Here is a 14692-nt window from a genome sequence, read left to right as displayed (position 1 = left end):
TCTATGTGACTCTGTTATGGCAGCTTGAGCAAGCTCCTGCATGGTGATTGGCGTATGACTGGAGAATAAAATTGGCTAATGTAGTTCATTTAATTGAACACTGACTGGGAGCCAGGCACTGGGCTGGGTTCTGGGGAAGAACTGGTGAGAAAAAAAGTTATATCTGGTCCCTGCTCTTGTGGAATTAACAGTTGGGCCAGAGAAGAGGCCAGGGCAGTGCTGGGAAGATGAACAGTCAGCACAAAAACAAAAACAAAAGCAAAGTGACCTCCAGAGGAGACCAGCAGTGCCATACGAGTGGCCGGGGGTCAGACAGTCTGGACAGACCTGGCCTCACATGATGAGGCGGGCATGTCTTCCCTGTGAGGCTTTGGTCAAATGGCACGCCTGTCTGGCCTTGCTTCCCTCAGATAGCTCAGGTCTCTTGGGAGCAGGTTCTCAGTTAATGCACAGACAGGGCCTGGCATACACTAAGTGCTTAACAAATGCTGGCTGTGATCATTTCCATGTACACCTCATGGGTCCTCTCCACTGTCCTTCAGTGCCTTCATTCTGTGTGGTCTCAGGCCAGCTGCTCTGAGGGTGTGGTCATGGTATTGGATGGGGCTTGGGGAAAGGGTGAAAAGAGGACTCCCACCTTCCCAAGCCCTCATGCTAACTTGGGACCCTAAGTGACTGCCAAGAATGCCAGTTTCTCGCAAAAAAAGGGCCTAAAGTTCAAAACCCATATTCAGAGCGTGACCCCATCTGTTTGCTGGAGTCTGCTTGAAGAGTCTTCATTGGACTTCCCAGCATCCCCGCTTGGGGCGAGAATGGAAGCCGAGGCCTTTGGCTGTCATTCTTGGCATTTTGCCTCCACAGCCAATCCTCGAAAGAGGCCCTGAATTTCACTGCCATTGTCTCATCAGTGCCATGGCTTTTCCTATTAAACGGTGGATTATTTCCATTCCTGGGGACTGGCACAACGTTCACCAGCAACTTCTGGTGGCCATATCTCACTTCACACCAACAGCTGAGAGTGTTCGGGGCTCAGAGCACACTTCCTCCAAGGGGAGGCTAAGGCATCACTGTACAGTCTCTGATTCTTGCCATCCTCAGAATTCAAGAAGTCAAACCAGGGCAAAACCTGAGTATTATGCACCCCCTACGTAGGTCCTGGGAAAATTTCTGTCTCCCACTTCCCCCCTAGCTCTGAAACCAAGCCAGACATCCTGTTAGCAAAGGACACCTCTATTAGTAACCTGGGATCAGGTGACAGGGAAGTTGTTAGCATGATTTGTGACAGACCTTACTAACCTCATCCCAGGGGGACAGGGCAGGAGATCATTTTACACATATGGGTCAAACTTTAGGACCCAGGACATCTCTGCTTCCTGCTTCTAAACTGGCTTGGGCTGTTTCCTTATCTACAGTCAGAGTTTTGGAAGAAAAAAAAAACAGTTTGGCCCACAACCATCCATGCCCCATGGAAGTTTGGGAGTCAGCAGGGATCCAGGATAGTTGAGGACAGGACACAAGTCGATGCCATTTGCTCTTTATTATTGTTCATTATCTTCTGGTACAGAACGAGACAAAACTTAACGGCTAAACTCAACAATTAGAAAAAGAGAGAGAGAGAGAAAGAACTCAGAAGGAAGTTTGTTGTCCCCAGGCTCTGGTCAAGTCCTGACATATTACTGAATATACAGATTTCCCAGCTGACATGGGTCAACACATGAATACAAGCACAGTTTAAAGTGGTACCAAAATGAATCCATTTCACAGTCATCATGTCTAGAAGCTCAGTTGCACATTGCAGCATTTCCACTGTCACAAATTCACGATCATAGAGTGAAGTAGCAGGTGTGGTCAGGCCTGGGAAAGTGGCGTCCATAAGGGGAGACAGATTGGGAGGCCAAAGCAGCTGTGGGATCTGTCCCAATCTTGAATGTCTGTGTTAATGCTGGGGCTGGGGGCGGGCACAGGGCGGGCAGGCCCTGTTCAGTGGTCACATATCTCAGTACAGTGGAACAACTGTTGAGGCACTGAGCCTGAGGGGGTGTGCTGTGCTGTTTGGATATCTTTGTCAGAGAAATTCTTGCTTGAGAGAGACTCACCGCCCACAGCCCATGAAAGGAAAAGCTCGCGACGTTTTAATATTTGGGGGCGAACAATGGGAGAGGCCAGTCAGCGAAACATCTGCTTTACAGACTATTTAGCAAGATGCACAGTTATATTACTTTAAATTGCAGTTTAGTTCACAATGATTTTATTTCTAGAGTAAATAAAGAAGTCGAATGAAAAGCTGCCCGAGCCAACATCCCCACAGCAGAGAGACAGTAAGAGATGGTCCTGTACACGAAGAGCCTCATGTATGAGAATTGCTGAGCCCCAAAGCTGAAGGCACAGTGAAGGGATCCTTAGCATCGTGAGCCTTTTATTTGAAAAAGGTACTCTTTTTAAACTAGATCCCGCTTAGTCATATGACCCTGAAGACTAACTAAAGAGGAGAATCTTTCAAATATTTCTACTGAGGAAGAATCGCAGATCCCGTGAATTATCTGAAGTTGTGATTTTTCTCTAAGTTTTGAATTAATGGGCTTCAAATTAATGGGCTTTTACCAGAGTTGCAGGGAGTCTGATTACAGTACTTTTAAATGAGCTAATTATACTGATTAGTATGAGTAGAGTTCAGTGGGGAGGATGTGCTTGTTTCTGAATCGGCACGATCTCGATGGAGCTTCGTTGCTTGTCAAGCTGAAAAGCAGCCTAGACAGCAGCTTTGCTGCCCAGCTCCGCATCTCACCTTGAACATGAGGGCACACACAGGAGACACAGTACACACACACACACACTCCCAGAAAGACAGAGCGTAGGTGAGCAAGACAGTCGCTCTTGGTAATCTCTCTCTCTCTCACAAAAGAACAATCTAGAGGCAGTGTTATTTTCTTCTTCTTGTGGGATGCCATTTGGTTGTGGAGATCAACCCCCAGCCAGAGAAGAACCATCTGGCTCCAACTCCTTCACAAAAAAGATGCTTTCCTTTCCTGAATCCCTCATATTCAGGCAACCAAAAAAGACAAAGTCCACCAAATCAGGCCGATTCCTATTTTCCGAAGCACCCTAAGGAATTCACACTAATGGCAGTGGGATTCGCAAGGAGGAGAAGCCCCTGGTCCCTGGGTCAGACCACGTGGCTGCATCGCATGTCCTTCAGCCAGGGTACAACGTGGTTGTGCTCGTGCCACACATGCTGGGCACCTGTGCCCTCCACTCATTCTCTTGTGCTGAAAACCCCAGGTGATGTGGAGGAGTGGGGAAGGGACAAGATTGTGATTCTTGTTTTAAAAAGTCTTAAAAAGAGTTTGGTTGAAAACAAGTGACAGTCACATTCCAAAGAATTGTTTAAAGCCTTTTCTTTTTTTTTTTTAAATGAAAACTATCTAAATAACTAGCCCCGCCATTCCCAAAGTCAATAGTCACACATCTGTCCATCAGGGAAAAAATAAAGCAGTAAAAAGACCAGGGGCACTCAGATTTCCTTCAGCTGCAGGCACCCAGAGACCAGGAGCTGAGGCTGGGGGCTCGGCTCCAAAAGCCACATGTGAGTGGGGGTCCTACAGCAGGGAGGCCCACAGGATGGGCTTCATCTTCTTCCAAAACTTTTCATGAGGTGGGGGCAGGAGGTGGCCACTTAGGAGGGCTCCCACAGCAAACCTCGGCTTTCCTCACTCAGAGCCCTGTCACCAGGCTGCCTAGCCCTGGGAGGTGACAGTCCTCCTTTCAGACCGGAACCCTCCTGGTACAAATATAGCCGCACACACCGGCTATTGTTTCAGATAAGCATGTGAGAAAAGGCAGCGTGCACACGTGTACACACACACACACACACACACACACACACACGTCCAAAAACAACAAAATGTGGCTACTGCAGATTTAGCATTGTATCAAATCCACATCCATACAAAGACAGAGTTGGAAAAGATATGTACAGTGTGTTCATAAAAGCCAAATGTGCACCGTGAGGAGTTATGACCATGGTGTACTGACAGTCTTTTTTTTTTTTTTCCTACGATATACTGCAAAGAACATCCCAGAGGCCACGGGGGCAACCCCACGGGAAAGAAAGCTGCAAAGCACCTGAACCAGGCAGCCCAGGCTGCTCTCCATCAGGCTGGGCTCCAGCTTTCCACTCATTCCTACCACCACCCGGCTGCCAATGGCTGAGTAGCTTGGCAGGGAAGGGTTCAAGGGGATCAAAGTGGGCAGGTATCCCCGGGCACCCTCCCTTTGGCTCCGGTCATCGGGGGCCTGCGTCTGGCTCTCTGCTCAGTGGGTAGGAGACTCACAGGGCTAAGCGTCCTCTCCTGTGCTCCCAGGTCACAGACAGGCATGGGCTCGAGGAAATGCCAGGAGAGCAGGGACTGGCCCCCAAGCCTCAGGCCGCCCCAGGTCCTCCAACATGGCCAAACAGGACTGACCCCAGCATCCGTCACGGAAAAAGCAGCAGCCTTCGAGGCCAAAAATGCCTTTGTGAGGAAGGGCGGGAGCGCGGTGCTAGAGGCCCAGAGGGAGGAAAAGAGGAAGGAAGGAAAGGTGGAATGCCACCTGGTCAGCACCTCTGGCATCAGGGAGCTCTCGGGGGAAAGAGGAGGGGACGAAAGAGTCAACTGGCAGGAGACTGACTCCCCAGGTTGACTCAACATCAGAGTCGTATGAAGGCTTATGATCAAACTGGTCCCTTATAACCTACATATTTCTAGAAGAATCTTCTTAAGGGCCAACTGCACTGGCTTCCTGATACCTCAAGCATTACACAGGCATTAGCTCTGTCAGCCTCCGGTAGGCCTGTGAGGTAGGGGGAAGGATGGAAAACCCCAGCCACAGGGTTGAGTTGTCCAAGCTGGTGGCCTCGCTGGGATAAGAACACAAGCCTCCTAACCTGAAGCATGTTCCCGGGCAAGTGCCCAGGACTGCGGGGGCCTTGAGAAGTCATGTGCGGCCTCTAGGCAGGGTGGCATTCCAAGAGCGAGGCTCAAGTGCCTGCCTGGGAGGGCTGTTTAGACAGTGAGAAGCTCGTCTTCTCAGTGGGTTTTAAACTGCTGTGGTTCCCAATAGACCCTGGCTGTGCACTCTTTTGGGCCCCCAAAAATTTTGCTACATTTTTTTAAGCACCACAGAAGAAAAGTGGTTTGGTGCTGAGGCCAGGAGGATGAAGGTGAGGGGTGGGGAGGGCAGTGTTGACTGTGTTTTGCATGGTCACTGACAGTTAAAGGGCGGGTCACCTCTGCCCTATTGCTGTCCGAAGCCTCACTGAAATGGACAGTGGACAGCTCCTGAGCCACAGAAAGGGGTTCCTAAAAATGCACTGGCACCTCACAATGACAGCCTTCAGCCCCAGGTCATGGGCTTCCCCATCACACCCCCCCCAGAGAAATTTCTAGAAAGGGACACTTTAGGATCTTACCCAAAGTAGGCACCATCATGAAGGAGAAATCAGCCATCTGAAAATCAAGTTCATCTCAACACACCTACTCACGAAAAGGGAAGGATCCTAAAAGTTCAATGGCAGACAACACAGTGCTGAGGAGGCCAAGTTTGTGGGTTTAATCATCCTATGGACCAACCTCAGAAGGAGAGAACTCCAGCTTTCTGCCCCAGCCTGTACTTCACCCGTTCAAAGGCCCTGGGCTCCAGAGGTAGGGTCATCAGCGGAATCAGTTTTCCAGGAGTTATGACTGGGCTAAGCCAGTGGGTGGCGGTTTTTGCACAGCTGGTGCATGTGCCTGGAGAGCCAGAGTCTGGGAGAGACCAAGCACACTGGAACCAGAGCCACCCTCCAGATGGCAAAGTCCACGTGGGCCCCTTGCTCCATCTCAGGGAGGTCAATCTGCCAGCCAGGCCCTGCCCTCGTGCCTCATACACCCCATCCTCCCCCCACGTTGCTCAGAACATCCCTCTGAATCTGGCCCAGAGTGTAGGGGAGAGGGTGTTAGGGGAGTTGAAAGTGGAGTGTCACAGATCTGTGCAAATAGTTTCCCTTGGACCCCTAGGGATGGCCCAGGTGATAACGTTTTGTTTTATGGTGTTCGTTATTTTACAACTCTTTTTGTTTTTATTCGGTCCTTGTCTCTGTCCTCAAATGTGGCAAGGACAGGAGTGCAGGGCTAGGGTGGAAATGGGCACTAAAGGGCTGGTTTCCCTCCCTCATCTCTGTGGCGGGGCTTCTAGACAATAGGTCTCAGCCAGCTGTGTGGCCCCGGGGCCCGAACCCACGGACCTTCCGGCCACAATCAACTCAATGCGGTGACTCCTTTGGCATAAGAGAAGCCAGTCCCTGACCGGAGGACGGGATGGCAGGGGTGAGGGGGCTGATGGAAGAGCGAGGTTCTTGGGACTGAGGCTCTCCCCAGGGGTTTTGATGCATGCGTGATCCCTACCCCCTCCACCTGTCTCTGACAACTGACTTCCTACAAATCCACGGTTAGGAAATTATTTGGCAACGAGGAGGCTAAGGCTGTTTTGTGGTGGCACAGTCTTTAAAAAGTTAAAAAGAAAAGAGGAGGCCCCTGAATGAGCCTTTCACACTGGACAGGACACAAGCCCCACTATTTGTCTGAGCCAGGGTTGGCATCCACTATCTCCTCATACTTTGGGGGCGGGTCACTGTAAGAGCCACTGGCCTCCTCACTGCTGCTCTCCTGGGGGGCAGTCACCTCCTCATAGGACGGGGGAGGGGTGGCACTGGACAGTCTGGAGAGAGAGAGCTCAGGGAGGTAGAGGGTGCTCTCGAGGTGGACCGTGGTTCTGCCCCCGCGACTGGGCCCCAGCACCACTTGTGGGTGGCCCCCTGTCTCCCGGTGCCCAGAAGACTCCCCCTGGCTATGCACAGTGCCCCGGTAGACCATGACCCGGGGGAGGCTGTGCCCCGCGCGACTTGCCAGGTACCGGTTCTGAGCGTACGAGGGGTGGTGGCGGGTGGCCTTCTGCAGCTGGCACCTCCAGATGATGAACAAAGCGATGACAATCAGCAATGCCACCCCCAGAAGGGGCACCACCACGTACATGGCGTCTGAGCTTTGTGCAGGGTCTCGGACTGAGTAGACTGCATTTGGGTACCCCTTCCAGAACTCCATCTGCAAAAGATGAAGAAGGGCAACTTTCACTTTACATACAAGAGCTCCGGTCCTACGTGGACATCAGAGCCCTTCAGCAAGGGTAGTTGGCAGCTGCCCCTACCCTGCCTGGTCTGACTGGCCTCTGAGAGCTATCAAAGAGGCCGTGGTGTAGCACAGGGCATTATATTCAATATCTTGTAGTAACCTATAATCAAAAAGAATATGAAACTATATATATATATATATATGGCTGAACCACTATGCTGTACACCAAAAATTAATACAACATTGTAAATCAGTTTAAATTACAAAAATTTAAATTAAAAAAGAGGCCCTGGAATGTAACAAGGACAAAGGACAACACTCGCAAGTCAGGAGGCCCCAGAGTCTGGCAGATGGGACTTCTAAGGATCGGTTGTCTGTTCTTCTAGGGCCTCAGTGGCCCTGCCTTGAACCAGGCTGCCTTTCCTTCATTGCTCCTGATTCGCCTGAAATACCAAGCCAGGGCCGGCTCTTGGGACTCCTGAGGCCGCCCTGCACCCAGAACCCAGCCCCAGGGCAGTACATGCCGTTTTCTCCTTGTCCTCAAACACCTCCTTGACCTCCTCATAGCTGCAGATCTCCTCCATGCACTCCCGCTCGATGGTGCCCTGGCGTAGCTCCTCCAGGAACTCATTGGCACGAGGGAACCGTTTCAGGACCGAATGGGCATTCTTGGCCTCCAGAAATACTGAGGAGAGAGCCACATTGAGGCCTGGAATGGGGAGGGGCCCAGAGGCAACTTCCAAGCAGACAGCCCAGGCACAGGGGCGCAATGATGGGAGGAAGCAAGACAGAGCCAGCAGGCCAGGCACCAGCCCAGACACGCCTGGTCCTCGGGGAAAGGGATGCAAGGGCTGGCTTCCTGTGATGCCATAAGGTATCTGCCTAGAGCACCAGGACCCAACCAGACTCAGGCCTCTGCTGCTATGGAGGAAAATGGGGCCCTTCTGAGAGGAACAACAGACATGAGAGACTTTGTCATCAGGGGAAAGATACCCAGCATCTTCTGCCTCACCTCAAAAAGAGAAAATCTGAGCCCTTATCATAAGAATGTATTCCTCTTTAAGGCTGATGTTGGCAACCAATACCAAACAGCCCCCTGGGACTCTACCAGGGTGTCATCCCTCCACCTGAATGGCCACCTGTGCTGTCAGATTGCCTGGCACCAACTGCCTGGCCCAAGGCAATATAGTACAAACTCAGGCTGTGGCAGATCAGGAGGCCAGATGCACATGACCTAGGGTCTATGTGCAGAGTCCAAACCTCTGTGGCCTGGGCACAGACACGGCCAGCAAACGTGTCATTGTGGGGTAGCCACATCTACTTATTCCAAAGGGGAAGTCCAGCTACAGTTGAGCTGACTGGCATGATGTGGGCTCTGCACCCTCACAAGCCTGAGCAGATCTTCAAAACATCTTCGAAACCTTTTGAGAGGGTGAAAGAAGAGGTGCCCGCCTGCTCCTGCTGCTGCCCTAGACATGTGACGTCCTAGTTCTCACATCCGGCAGCCCCTCTCGCTGACAGGCAGGCAGGGCTTTGCCGGCAGGCAGGCGCGCTTCCCCAGGCCCCACAGCCTGCTGCACTAGTTTCTCTCACGGGGGCCCAGGTAGGCGCCCATCTCAGGACATGCTCCAGAAGGGAGCCAAAGAGTTGAGAGGGGAAAGATGTTACCCGGCCAATCGAATAAGGGACACAGGAACACCCCAGGGAAGGAAAGCTGGAAGTGGCTTGGAAGGAAAACTTGCCCCTTTCCTGTGAGCCCCTAGGCATGGCCCTTCACCACTAAGCTGGGGGCCCAAAAACCTCACCTGCCATGGTGCTCCTTCAGGTCCCGTGTCTCACTTGCCTGGTAAAAGAGAAAAGCAGAGTCATGGTGAAATCATACCCCCAAACCTATAGGGCATCCTCTTGGTCTTGGAATGTGACCCTACCCTTCACCCACACTGGTCAAAAGTCCAAGCGGCATGGTATGGGACAAATCACCCACTGCACAGCCACTCACAGCTCTACTGCTTCTCATTCTTGTCCAAGCTTTCGCTCGGAGCTCCCTGAGGCCCAGCAGAGCTCAAAGCAAACCTTCCAGCTACTTCCTCCAAAAACATATTCTGAGAGTCTAGACCTAAGGGTGGATGCTTTTCTTTAAAAAAAAGAAAAGAAAAGCTTCTACAAGCTGAGGTTCCTCCTTCCTCCCTGGCTTCAATGAATCTTTGCACTGGAATCTTTTGAGCTGGAAAAGACCTTGGAGAGAAAGAGCACTTATGTGAGGTCAAGCAAATCTGCAACGACAGAGACCAGACCTGTTTTTGGAAGTAATCTTGCTCACAGAAGCAAGTCCCAGATACCTCTAATGACAAGCACGTTCCTGAAACCAAGCAGCACATGTTTAAGAAGTGGGCACTGGCAACAACCACCACCTGAAAAGTCACGGCCCCAACTCAGGTGACCTGTGTTCATCTTCCCCAGGCAGGATGGCAAGAATCTCCTGAAACAGTCTTCTCTCCATGTCGTGTACCTTGGTTTTGACGTCATCAAAACCAAGCCACTAGTTAGATGGGAGCATTGCCTCTAATGCAAACAATTGTCAGGAAGCTCAGGAATTATCTAGCCAATATGCCAACCATGGCGACAGCACACTGCCCCCCACCTACACACACTCTTACTCATGCACACATCCCAGAGCACTGGCCAAGCTGTCCACATCTGGGAGCAATCACCTCACTGCTCCCTTCCTCAAACAGCTCTAGTTTGATGTCAAACACAGGAACAGCGTAACCTGTTGTATTACCCTTTTCACCTAGGCTGCCAGGAAGTTCGGTGTTAACCTTGACCGGGAAGCCCAGGTGCTCTGGAAGCTCAGAGGTTAAGCACATATGCTTCTCCTTTGTGACATGGAATACACTTTTCTATTTATGTTTTCAGTCTCATGCATATTTAAAAGACATCTTCGAAACCTTTTGACCAACAGGTAGAATACAAATCATGAATAAAGTGAAAAGTAAAGGAAAAACAGCAAATCTAACAGCCATCTATAGAAACACCATGGTAAAGGAGCTTTTCTCTTTTGAACCCCACACCAATCCCACCCAAAACTGTCAATATGGGAATCTATCAACAGATGGGTCTGCCAGTGTGAGAAAAGTTGACCCTCAGTGTTTCTAAGAGAGAAGATGGAATATTCTCTCAAAATCCTGCTGCCATTACGGACCTCAGGGGTTCCCCTGGGGCCAGTGCCAGTCATGTATCTAGGGTGTGGGTGTGACATGCCCAACAGCAAGGTTTTTGATTGAAGAAAACTGGAGCTGTTATGTCAGGGATTGAAAAGAATGAGTAAAGGCTTGAGTAATAAGTGGAGATAGAAAAATCTGTTTCCCTGCTTATCAATGAGAACTGCAGTGTTTTTTTTTATTTTTACATGGAGAAATTACATAACAGCTTACATATAGCTATGTCTTGTCCCAAGCACAGCCCACTGTGGTATATGCACACCCACACATATCAGAGCCCTGGATGTGTTATCCTGACACCTGCATAAGTTATTAGTTCATTTTTAAGCTCCAAACAAGCCAGGAACTCCCCCAAATCTCTCACAGGCATGGCCCACTCCATTAACAATTCTGTAGCCACCCTCACTGCTGCTGCCGCTGCTGCCATAAGGCCTCCTCCCCCTCATTCCCCAAAATTTAGCGCCTGCTTCTTCCCCTATAAATACACCATCAATAGGCCGTTACTATGGCAACAGTGAGGAAGCGCGAGGTCTCCACCGCAGAGAATGCTGCTGCAGTCACGCATGTATATGTCCCTCCTGCCCCTGGTGGATACTGTACGGCTGATTGTAGGCCAGAGGAATTTTTAACCCACTCCCCACAGGAACACAGCTGAATCCTGAAGGCCTGGAGAGGAAGGAAGGCAGGGACTGGCCACCACAAAGACCTTCCTTAACCCCACCCCAGGCTGCAGCTTCCTAAGCCAGCTCTCTGAGACAAAGCTCCCAAAGTCCCTGACTGGTGGCCATCAGAGCATCTAGTGTCCCAAGACATGGCCTCAAAAACTCCTCGAAATCCTTGCCCTTTCCATTTCCCTCACTCAGAACTGATCACTAGGAAAGGCTCCTGCGATCTCCAAATCTCATGACTCATCAACCCACCTGGTGACACACGGAACTCCGAAATTATGCTCCTACTCAAACTCTGGGCCCTCCTTGTCCCCTTTCCACTCATGCCAGCCCTGAGAGTGTCTGTCCTCGCCCACCGTCGCCCGCCACCAGTGCCCGCCACCAGCGCGCCCTGCCCAAGAACTCCCACTTCTGGCCCAGCAACACTCTTCTCCGGGTCCGCTCAGGAACCCCCAGCGCCTTGGTCGGGCCGGGCCGGGCCTCTAGATCCTCCCCCAACAGTGCCCAGCGCCCAGCTCAGTGATCCTGGACACAGAACCGTGCCCTCGGGGCTGGGGCACGCAACCCCAACGGCCTCACCGTTCTCCGGGCCCGGGAGGCGGCCGCCCTGTTTGCGCACGCAGCCCGCCACCTCGCTGCGGCGCCTCTTCCAGCAGGGCCCCTGTCCCCGCCCACCTGCTCCCCGTCGGCCAAGCCCCCCGGCCCGGCACAGCCGTCTCCTCCCTCCCTCCCCGCCCCGCTGCCCTCCCGCCGCCCCCGGAGCCCCGTGGCTCAGCCGGGCCAGGGCCGAAGTGCGCCTGGAGCTCCCGCCCCTCGCAGCCGGACGCCCAGGCCCTACCCATTACCTCGGTACCCCCAGACCCTGCTCTCCTCTGGGGGATCCGCCGCTGCCCGCCCCCCACACCCCGCCGCGCCAGGTCTGGCCTCGCGCCCCGCGCCTTGCGCGCCACCCTCGAGCGCCACGACCACCGTGCCCCGATCGCCAGGCCGCGATCGTCGCGCCGCACCGCGCACCGGGCCGCCGGGCCGAGGAGAGGAGAAGGGGTGGGGGCGACGAGAGCGGGCCGAGGGGGGTATGGAGGGCGGGCCGGCAAGCTGGGCCGGAGGGGCGGTGGCGCGCACCGAGCACCGCGCGCCCGCGCCCCACTCCGCCGGCGCCGCCCCTGCCCCCGCCCGTGCCGCTGGGGGGCGGGGCCTGGCCGGCGCGCCCGGGGCCAGCCGGGGACCCTGGGCCCAAGGCGCGGGCCCCATAGTGTCCCCGGGCGCGGGCCCTCGGAAGCCCGGCGCCGCAGCGGGCTCCGGCGGCCGCACCCAAAGCCCGCGCGCCAGGCGTCCTCGCGCAGCCCAGCCCCCCAACTGTCCCCTACCCCGGCTCACCTGTCATTCCGGCCAGCCCGCCCTCAGTGCCAGCCGAGAAAAGAGGGGCGCCGGCCAGCAGCCCGGGCCTGCCTTGTCAGGGCTCCAGCGGGCCTGCAGAAGAAGGGCCGGGTCGAGGCCGCGTTCCGCCAATGACTGGATGACCTTGGCTTCGTCACTTACCTCCCCCTCACCCTGCCCTGGGACGGCGAGCTCCTCGCCTGTCAAATCTGGGAAATGGGGAGAATCTTGCCGCCCTCGCTGGGCTGCAGCGAAATAAAGGAAGAAATGGGCTTGGGAAAGTCTTAAGGCGCCGAAATGGGAGAGGAAAGAATCTTCTGGGCCTGCAAGAGGAGCGCCGGGTGGGGGTGGGGGGCTCTCAGGAGGCCGCGCTGTGGGAGGTTCAGCATGACAGGACAAGACGCTGGTGGCAGAGAGATGACCTTAGTCCGAGGAGAATCGCGGGAAGAGAGAGGGCAGGACAGTTCTGAGGGAATTCAGGGTCTGGTCCGCCAGTCTCCGAAGAGGACGGATGCACCCTGCTGGGTTTTCAGGGCTCTTTTTGTCCTCTGCACCTCTGGGGCCCAGCCTAGCAGGGGAGTTGGCGCCCCTCACCCCAATTTGGGGTTGTCGGGGCAGAATAACCCTGAGAAGGCACCCCTGGGACTACTCCCACCAGCATTCCAGGCAGACAAATACCAGCCTGCCCTGCGAGGTTGGGGAAAATAGGGAGGGAGAGCCTCCATCACCCTTGCTGCTTCCAGTTCAGTTCCAGGGCTGGCAGAAAGCAGCCTTGACCAGGGCAGAGCAGCCCCACTACCTCTTCCCCTTCCCCCTCACCCATTGGTGCTGTCCTCCCCATCCCTGCCTCTGGTTCTCAGCATCCTCCCCTGGCTGGCTTGCCCTCCTGAGGCTGCAGGAGCCTTCCTTGCCCAGGACAGATCCTCTGCACCCTCTCCAATGAAGGCAGCAGGGCTGGCCCCCTGACCTGTGGGGTGGGCTTCCACAGGAATAATCAGGTTCACCTAGGGATGAGAATGGGGCTCCCTTGGGGCCCAATGGGCTATGTATGTTGTAAAGACACCCTCAGGTCAGAGGGTGAGAGCCTGGACCCCGGTTGGTGAGGAAACCGTTTGGGGCTCTTCAGGAACTTACTTCCTGGGTCTCCTAGTCCACCACCATGTCCCCATCAAGACATTAACAACCACTGTCTTCACAGACGACTTCACACAGCTTTCAGTGTGAGGCGGAGTCTGTGGCTTCCACCCTGTTCCTGCACACCCAGCTAAAGCTTCTGGCTCTAGCAAAGCCAGTCTACTTCTAGTTCCCTCTCTGCCCAGAATGCCTTTCCTCCCACTATCAGCCTCTATGCGCTTGTATTCAAGCTTCCCAAAAAGCTCAGATGATATCTCTACTCTTGAGGTCTTGTGGTATTCTCCACCCTGGCTTGTGTTGACTGTTCCATTCTTGGCTCTCTGTCTACAGAGACTGTACACACGGGGGCTTATGCGGATGTCAAGGGCAGGAAGGATTAAGAACAGCACCTCTGTAGCCTGATGTCTGCTTCAACTCCTGGCAGTGCCACAGATCCATTCTGTGAACCTCGGCAAGTGACTTAAACTGTCTGCATCTCAGTTTCCTCATCTGTCAAATGAGAGTGATGATAATGGTACCTGCCTCAAACAGTGGGAAGAGGGCAGATGGGATAATCATGGCAAGTGTGCCTGGAGCTTAAGTATGAGCCTAATACATGTTGGCTTTTGCCCACTTCCAGCTGCGTTGTGATGCTCACTTGGGTTGCACACTTGCCTCCTCTATCTTAAAGCTGGGGACCTTGTCTCTCCATGGGTCCCTAGCATCCAACACAGAACGTCTCCACAGCAGGCTCACTGCATGACTGCAGAGCTGAGACAGGAGAGGCTGGGTTGCAGTGAGAAGCTGGAGTGGGGGTCAGCCTTCAACTTACCGCTAAGATACTGTCCTCAATACCTTCAGCAACTCTGGCCCCTGGAAGCTTTGGATTCCTCAGAGGGCTTTCTACCTTTCTTCAGGATGGCTCCAGGCACTCTCAAGGACTGGCTGGGGAGGGATGCAGCCTTCTCGCCACCAGCCTCCCTACTTTTAGATAGGAAGGGCTTGGCCACTGGTTTCTCTGCCTTGGCTGGGCACTAGGCAGTTTGGTGCACTTAAGAGGGGTTTTCTGTTTCCATCTAATTCACAATTCCTTTATAACCTCACCAAAGCTATTTCATTATCTGTTTCCTAGAGAGATGTTCTATTCTTCCTGGGAACCTCCACTCTG

At 53.5% G+C, this 14692-nt stretch overlaps 1 protein-coding gene across 2 annotated transcripts; it reads right to left on the bottom strand.

Annotated features, from left to right (window-relative positions):
- Positions 1 to 1522: 1522 nt before the first annotated feature.
- PRRG3 (proline rich and Gla domain 3) lies at positions 1523 to 12204 on the bottom strand. Of its 2 annotated transcripts, none has more exons than XM_072956146.1 (4): positions 11880 to 12204; positions 8951 to 8988; positions 7670 to 7830; positions 1523 to 7118 (listed from the first exon to the last, which is right to left on the bottom strand). In XM_072956146.1, the coding sequence occupies exons 2-4, from the start codon at positions 8955 to 8957 to the stop codon at positions 6591 to 6593; spliced, it is 696 nt and encodes a 231-aa protein (XP_072812247.1). In that variant the 5' UTR covers positions 8958 to 8988; positions 11880 to 12204; the 3' UTR covers positions 1523 to 6590. The 2 variants fall into 2 exon arrangements, with proteins under 2 accessions (XP_072812247.1, XP_006216263.1); XM_006216201.4 differs by lacking the exon at positions 11880 to 12204 and adding an exon at positions 11614 to 11719.
- Positions 12205 to 14692: the final 2488 nt, after the last annotated feature.

The sequence above is a fragment of the Vicugna pacos genome, chromosome X (assembly GCF_048564905.1).
Source record: "Vicugna pacos chromosome X, VicPac4, whole genome shotgun sequence".
Classification (NCBI taxonomy): domain Eukaryota; kingdom Metazoa; phylum Chordata; class Mammalia; order Artiodactyla; family Camelidae; genus Vicugna; species Vicugna pacos.
The sequence above is the reverse complement of the archived record's forward strand: the minus strand, read 5'-3'. Positions and strand labels throughout refer to the sequence as shown.

Excerpts from the sequence above, each read along its gene's own strand:
- PRRG3 (XM_072956146.1), bottom strand. Across the intron at positions 7,119-7,669 it reads TTGAGGACAAGGAGAAAACG|ATGGAGTTCTGGAAGGGGTA; the intron begins GCATGTACTGCC and ends CATCTTTTGCAG.